This window comes from Phoenix dactylifera, chromosome 3 (genome assembly GCF_009389715.1).
Source record: "Phoenix dactylifera cultivar Barhee BC4 chromosome 3, palm_55x_up_171113_PBpolish2nd_filt_p, whole genome shotgun sequence".
NCBI classification, from domain to species: Eukaryota; Viridiplantae; Streptophyta; class Magnoliopsida; order Arecales; family Arecaceae; genus Phoenix; species Phoenix dactylifera.
In genome coordinates, this window is record NC_052394.1 from 6155059 (window position 1) to 6162605 (window position 7547).

At 38.6% G+C, this 7547-nt stretch overlaps 1 protein-coding gene across 1 annotated transcript; it reads left to right on the top strand.

Moving 5' to 3' along the window:
- Positions 1-1587: 1587 nt before the first annotated feature.
- On the top strand, positions 1588-6884 carry LOC103700941 (probable boron transporter 2). Its single transcript, XM_008782840.3, has 12 exons — positions 1588-2439; positions 2639-2721; positions 2912-3104; positions 3201-3339; positions 3764-3929; positions 4364-4530; positions 4760-4933; positions 5024-5119; positions 5191-5328; positions 5409-5728; positions 5826-6093; positions 6176-6884. Exons 1-12 carry the CDS (start codon positions 2336-2338, stop codon positions 6476-6478), a joined length of 2151 nt encoding a protein of 716 aa, XP_008781062.2. The 5' UTR covers positions 1588-2335; the 3' UTR covers positions 6479-6884.
- Positions 6885-7547: the final 663 nt, after the last annotated feature.

A 7547-nucleotide genomic window follows, 5' to 3' on the forward strand; every position in this document is an offset into this window, starting at 1 on the left:
TAATATAAAGGTTGGATCGGGAAAATCGCCTCCCACTCCTATTGCTCCCACGACAATATTGGGGAAGGGAAACGTTTACTTCTAAGTTCTGACAAGCGCGTTTTCAGGAGAATCAGCACCGCACATGCCTTTTTTATGCATGTCATTACGACATTGAACTACCCAAGGGTGCGTTGCCTCAGAAAAAGAGAATAACGAGAAGCAAAACAAGAAAAAAAATAAGGACACAATATATATATATATATATATATATCTATATAGATTTATTAACCTACGTTCACATATGAAAATAATGCAAAAATTTCACTAAAAAAAATACAGAGCACATTATTATCTCACAAATTTTTTAGCCCATCTTTGAGACACTCAATCGTACTTTTCTTTTGAGGTTATAAAAGATATATATAATAGAGTAAATCGATTTAAATTTGAGCTGATATTTTTACGATAATCAAATTAGCTGGTATTCTAACATATAACTGGTGCCTTAAGTTGATGTGAATTTGAATCGGTATCTAAAATTGACTTTATAAATTTATCAATTCAACACATACTCAGCAGGCTGTGCATGCAAAAATTTTAAGTTTATAAAAATAAATTATTCTAATATAACTTGCTACAAGGACATCATAAATTATAAAGATTTGCATATTGAATTTAAAAAAATGCAAACATGTGAGGTATACTTTCAATCCTCCTCCTAACTCTGCAAAATAAACAAAAAAATTGTCACTCGAAAATTGTGCTTATATTTCTTCCAGAGAAAGCGAGTGTACATTTCATGTTACGTTCTTTTCAATCAAAAAAAAAAACATTTCATATTACATTCAATAAATAATGTCTAATTTAAGTGACCCTTACTTGCGAAATGTAAAATAAATTGATATACTTGATCTTTTTTCTTTTATATATTGAGATGTAATGCTCTCTTGCGCTCTTTCTGAAACGTGGATACGTAAGTGTAAACTCGATGTGTGAGAATTTATTAAGCCCTGTAACATAAAAGAAAGCGCAAAGGTGCATTCATCAAAGGAAGGGAACAAGTTTTATGTTTTTTCTCCTTTTTTTTTTTGAGATAAAAGCAATTTTTGTATTAGATAAAGGGAATAAATTTTATGAATACCCCAAAATCCCTGACTGGAGGATCAATCCTTTACTGTAAAAAGATCATAATAGATCCAGGAGGATCTATGAAAAAAATATTTTAATCAATTATTTATTTCCTTAAAGTAAGTGCAAATCAGAAGCCACTAGGCCTGGGGCCTCTAGGCTATTACATCCAGCCAGCTTGACGTGGTCTGGCACGCCTCTGAAACACCTAGAAAAACAGAAAAAGTAAGCACAATTTTGCCACCCTGCATCACAAACCTATGCACATGATCAGTTGAAAGCAAATCAATAGCTTAGTTTAAACCAGCGTAGTTTCTTCTAATCATCGCCATTTCCTGTTCACTGTGGAAGGAAAGAAATTATAATAACTCTTTAAGTCAAGGCCTCACTTCAATGTTTGCAAGGATGCTGTCCATCTCTTCTCTTCTTGGAAGCTTATTATCTCAATAAAATCTCTACCTGCTGTCCCTCTTCTTCTTGCTTCTTTAAGTCTTGCCACCGATCCTCCATCTTAATCTTGTGTTGGATGGCTGGCTTCTTTGTACCATCATTTCCTAAGTGAAGTTGGCGGAGCTCCGCTCCTCCTTTTTGCCAACCTCCCACCTTCACCCCAAAAAATAAAAAGGCAAAACCTCCCCTAGTTGACGACAATGCCCCCCATGCATTGCCCATTTCGCTTCTCAACCCTTTTTTCACCCTTATATATTACTTGAAGCCTCCCTCCCTCTCAAGCCTTCTCATAATTCCTCTGCCTCCGTTGGTTGTAGAAATCTAATGATGTCTGAAGAGTTAGCCTCTCTTGTATCAGTTGATGCCATGCTGGTGCTCGCTTCCTATCAGCCATAGTAGTTCATATATCTGTGGGTACTGGAGCTGGTGTTGCCCCTGTGATTGAAGAGTGAAGTGTTTTTTGTGGAGAGACATCATGTAAAGTTACTTCCTTTCGGCTGTGAGTGAGAGTGTCTGTCTGGTGATTCTCTTGGAGCAAGAAGCTATCTTTCCATCTGGTTCTCATGTGTTTGTTAGCGTTCCAGGATCACTTGTACCAGTTTCCTCACTAATCTGCATAGTTCAATTGGGATGCCCAAACTATGTAATCTTGCGCCTATTCTTTTAATTGCTTTGGTTCATATTCATCTAACTATCAGAGACTAGGAATTGTGGAGTCATCCGGAAAAGTTCTTTTCTTTCTTTCTTTTCTCTCATTCTTCTTGCAAAACCAATAATGGAGGAAACTTATGTACCTCTTCGTGGAATCAAGAATGACCTGCGAGGAAGATTGATGTGCTACAAGCAAGATTGGACTGGTGGCTTCCGTGCAGGCATCAGGTTTTGATTGGTGTTCTGAATAGGCCTAGCTGTAGTCTTGTTATATCTGACTTCCCTGAAATCATGCACTGTCTAATTTCTCCAACAATGTGCTGCAGATGATTTTAGATTTATCCTTTTCCTCAATTTCTTAATTCATTTTGTGCTTCAACCATTGATGTACCACGGTGCTGACATTTCACTGGATTCCACTGCTCAGGATTTTGGCTCCAACGACGTACATATTCTTTGCCTCTGCAATCCCAGTCATATCGTTTGGAGAACAATTGGAGAGAAACACTGGTAAGGAAATTTGTCATTTTGCTTGATGATACAGCCAGTTAACTCATTAATATTTTCGAGTTAATTTGAAGTTAGATATACTGTAGACTTGGATGATAAGCACTGCCTGAATTGCATCTTTGAGTTGGTGGAAATTCCATTCAATATGGATATGCTTCTAATCCTCGAAACTACATGTGGATTTTGGTAGATGGGATTTTAACAGCAGTTCAAACATTGGCATCGACCGCACTTTGCGGGATCACACATTCCATCGTCGGCGGTCAGCCTTTGCTGATTCTTGGAGTAGCAGAACCAACTGTGCTTATGTACACATTTATGTTTGACTTTGCAAAAGATAGAAAAGATTTGGGTCCAAAGCTTTTTCTACCATGGACTGGATGGTAAGCTTCTGAGGATTATTTTAGATAGAAGCTCATGGTTGACTTTTACATGCAAGTTAACATTGGCTTCCCTTCTTGATACTGTTGGGTTGGCAGGGTATGTGTATGGACAGCCTTCTTGCTGCTCTTGCTGGCTATTCTAGGTGCTTGCTCCCTTATCAATAGATTTACAAGGCTAGCTGGTGAGCTGTTTGGTCTTCTAATCGCGATGCTCTTTATGCAACAAGCTATTAAAGTAAGGCATCAAGTATCTTCTTTTTCTTCCTTTTTTTTTTTCAAAATTATTGTGTTTGAAGATAACTAGTGGACCAAGTGCATGAAAGCATGATTTAATTCTCGCAAGCATCTTCTGAGACAAGCTGAATTTCATACATGATGACTGACAAGAATAAGAAATAGCTCTTGTAAGCAATAATTAATGGACAAGGGTTTATATTGGAAAAGAAAAAAAAAAAAAGGAAAAACAAAAGTTGTTGCACTGTTTGTACTTCCACACTACAAGTCTGAAATTCCAAAAAGCATGGCTGAATATTTGGGCTTCCTAAACTGTTCTCATGCATGAACTCTTTTAGATGTAAATTTGGTGTTGGTAAATCATGGTGGATATTTTCTTAACTAGTTAAACTTATTGTCACTATATTGTCGTTTGGATTCTCTAGGGGCTTGTTGATGAGTTTCGCATACCGAAAAGGGATAACCCAAATGCGTTGGAGTTCGTTCCATCCTGGAGATTTGCCAATGGAATGTTTGCTCTAGTTCTGTCCTTTGGCCTTCTGCTGACTGCCCTCAGAAGTAGGAAGGCACGGTCATGGCGATATGGAACTGGTATGTATGACATTTCAAGCCAAAAGCTTCATTTACTATGTTGTCTTCTGAATACTCGAAAACATGCTCTAATTCATCCATGATCCATAAGGAAGTTTGGAGAGCTTTGTTGTTATTTTGCATTTTGGAAATTGAAAACTTTTCGGCACCATTAGATTCTTTTCCTTAGGAGCAAGATACACCATCTCGTGTACCGGGCCCTATATTGGTGCCTCTGTTACTATGTCGGTGCATCTAGTATAGGAGCCAGTTTGGCGTATAGAGTATTGGTATACCTCTCATACCGCATATACCAGTCCAGTAACAGCATGATACAGTACACCCCGTACCATCTAGTTTGGTACAGTATGGCATACCTTGCTCGGGAGCGCCCCCGATTTCTTGAGGCTTTTCAAGTTTCAGCATAAAAAACTAAGAAGAATACACATTTGCAGGTTGGCTACGAGGTTTCATTGCAGACTATGGCGTGCCGATGATGGTTCTTGTCTGGACTGGGGTTTCTTATATACCATCTGGTAATGTTCCTACAGGGATCCCCAGACGCCTTTTCAGCCCAAATCCATGGTCCCCTGGTGCCTATGAGAACTGGACAGTCATCAAGGCATGTAAAGCTCTTTTCATCAAGTAGCTGTCTCAACAAATCCTCATTATAAGCATATCTGAGTGCTTACATTTGTTCTTGAAACCTCACTTTCCTAGTAAATCATGAAGTTGCAATAACTTGGAACTCAAACTTGCAATATAATGCAGGTTTTTTTTTTGGGGAAATTTGTTGCATCTTCTAGCTAAAGCATTAACAGCATGACTCGTAATTACTGTTAAAACAACAGGATATGCTGAATGTGCCCATTCTCTACATACTTGGAGCTTTCATTCCAGCTACGATGATAGCAGTCCTCTACTATTTTGACCACAGTGTAGCATCTCAACTAGCTCAGCAGAAGGAATTCAATCTGAGGAAACCACCATCTTATCATTATGATTTACTTCTTCTGGGCTTTCTGGTATGCACTACTTGCTTGCCATCATGCCAATTTGTTAAAATGGCTGCTGATCTCCAAGTCCGTGTTTTGTTTCTTGACTGTTTCACGCAGACCTTATTATGTGGCCTAATTGGAATTCCCCCATCAAATGGTGTCATCCCACAATCTCCAATGCATACCAAGAGTTTGGCCACTCTCAAGCATCAGGTTGGCTATTTGTCCTCCCTATGTTCAACTTAAGAGTGGGTGTTGTTAAGTTTCTCCTGCATTTTCTGCAGCTTCTTCGTAATAGATTAGTAGCCGCTGCACGGAAAAGTATCCACCGGAACTCAAGCCTGGGACAACTATATGGAAGCATGCAAGAAGCTTATCAGCAAATGCAAACCCCATTAATCTACCAAGCACAATCTTCTCAGGTCTCAATCTGCCTCGATTTGCAGCCATTAATTATAAAGCTCTCTCTTCCTACCCTTATGTGTGTAAGTTGTTCATGCAGGGATTAAAGGGACTAAAAGACTCAACTGTCCAAATGGTTTCGAGTATGGGATATATTGATGCTCCAGTTGACGAATCCATATTCGATGTTGAAAAGGAAATTGATGATCTTATACCTGTTGAGGTTAAAGAGCAGCGTTTGAGCAACTTGCTGCAAGCTATGATGGTTGGAGGCTGTGTTGCAGCCATGCCATTTCTTAAAAAGATTCCAACATCAGTTCTCTGGGGTTACTTTGCCTTCATGGCCATTGAGAGCCTACCCGGCAACCAATTCTGGGAAAGAATTCTGCTGCTCTTCACTGCTCCAAGCAGGAGATACAAGTAAGTCCGCCCATATATATCCCAATAAGTTACTCTTTACTCTCTGGAATAATCTGCACTTTTGAGTGGCAAATACTGATAAACTTTATTAACACAGGGTTCTTGAAGAATACCATACCACCTTTGTAGAGACTGTGCCTTTTAAGACGATTGCAATTTATACTCTTTTCCAGACCACTTACTTGCTTATGTGTTTTGGAATAACATGGATTCCCATAGCTGGGGTCCTCTTTCCCCTGCTCATCATGCTTCTAATTCCTGTGAGGCAATATGCTCTGCCCAAATTTTTCAAAGGCCTACACCTTACAGATCTAGATGCAGCAGAGTATGAAGAGTCGCCTGCTTTAGCATTTAACATGGCCGCGGTAGCTTCCATTGCTCTAATTCTGCTGGCAGGAACAATATCTAATCTGTAATTACTGATCATATAACTTCACTATCTTGCAGGAGGTTAACACAGGCATTAGACATTCATCAGCAGAGAGTGCTGAGATTCTAGATGAGATGGTCACCAGAAGCCGTGGTGAAATTAAGCGCATTAACAGTCCGAAAGTCACTAGTTCTAATGGAACACCAACCACTGATTTAAGAGGCCTTCAGAGTCCCCAGTTTTCAGAGAAAGCATATAGCCCCCGAATAGCTGAATTGCGACAGGAGCGAAATTATCGTCTCGATGGAAGAGAGACATTTAGTCCAAGGAGTGAAGCCGGACCATCAAAATTGGGAGAGAGTTCTCAGGTTCAACCTTGAGATGACAAGGAAAAGATGAATATAGTGTATGGTTGTTCTCATAGCTTTGGTCAGTCTCTTCTATGGTTATAATGTTCATACAATGTGCTTATTCCTCCCTAGTTGTGGCATGCTTTCATTTTACGTTGATAGCCTGCTATCTGTCATGTAAAACCTCCAGTCTCCTCTTCACCTCCTGTGTCTAGGGCAGATCATATATTTTCATGTTCAGATGAATAGTAGGTAAGTGCTTGAGATATTAGTGCTTATCTTGAAGATGGTCATAGAAAGGGACATTGCATGACCTCTCCATCTTCTTTTTCTTAAGCTTATCTTTTTGTTATCAGAACTTTAATTATAAGCATGCTCTTTCTATCAAGCTTTGGGTCAAAAAGATGTGTAATAAACAAAACATGAGGTGAATGTCTATGGAGTGTGTTGAAACAGTTTAATACGCAGTCATCCTATTTAATGTACATTGGTAGTGCTAAATGACAATTTATATACCAGCAATCTAGCCCCTCCTTTTTGATTATTAATATAATGATTTATATATCAAGAAAGTGATTGTTAAAAGTCGATAAGTCACTTAGTAGCTCTTGTTTTTAATAAGATCTAATACGATGTAAGCTCACAAATTATAGTCTAACCTGCAAATGATATGAGAGACATTGCATTCAATGAACTAACTTAGCAAACGTATCCAGGAGTAAAATGGAGACAAAATGGAGGGAGGATCAATTAGAATCGCCGTGGAAGTATGTAGAGCCATCTGCATATATTTACATGCATTCATCTTCAAAATCAAGTTTAGAGAAGTTAGCATCACTTGGATTGTCTTCTTTCTCAAGAAGTGATCATATTGCCCACTAGGAAATGTTTATTTTTCTTTGCCTGGCAAGTTGTTGGTTCACTGTCATTCTCAAAAGAGTAAGCAAGATCCATTTAGTTTTTTTTTATTCAGAGCGATCTTGGCATCATATGACGTTAGTTTATGAAGACATATGAGTTAAAAGTTAAGATCTTAAGAAGCCTGACATCATATGTAAGCTGTCAGTACTTTTCGGCTGCATCATCGATTAAAAAATAT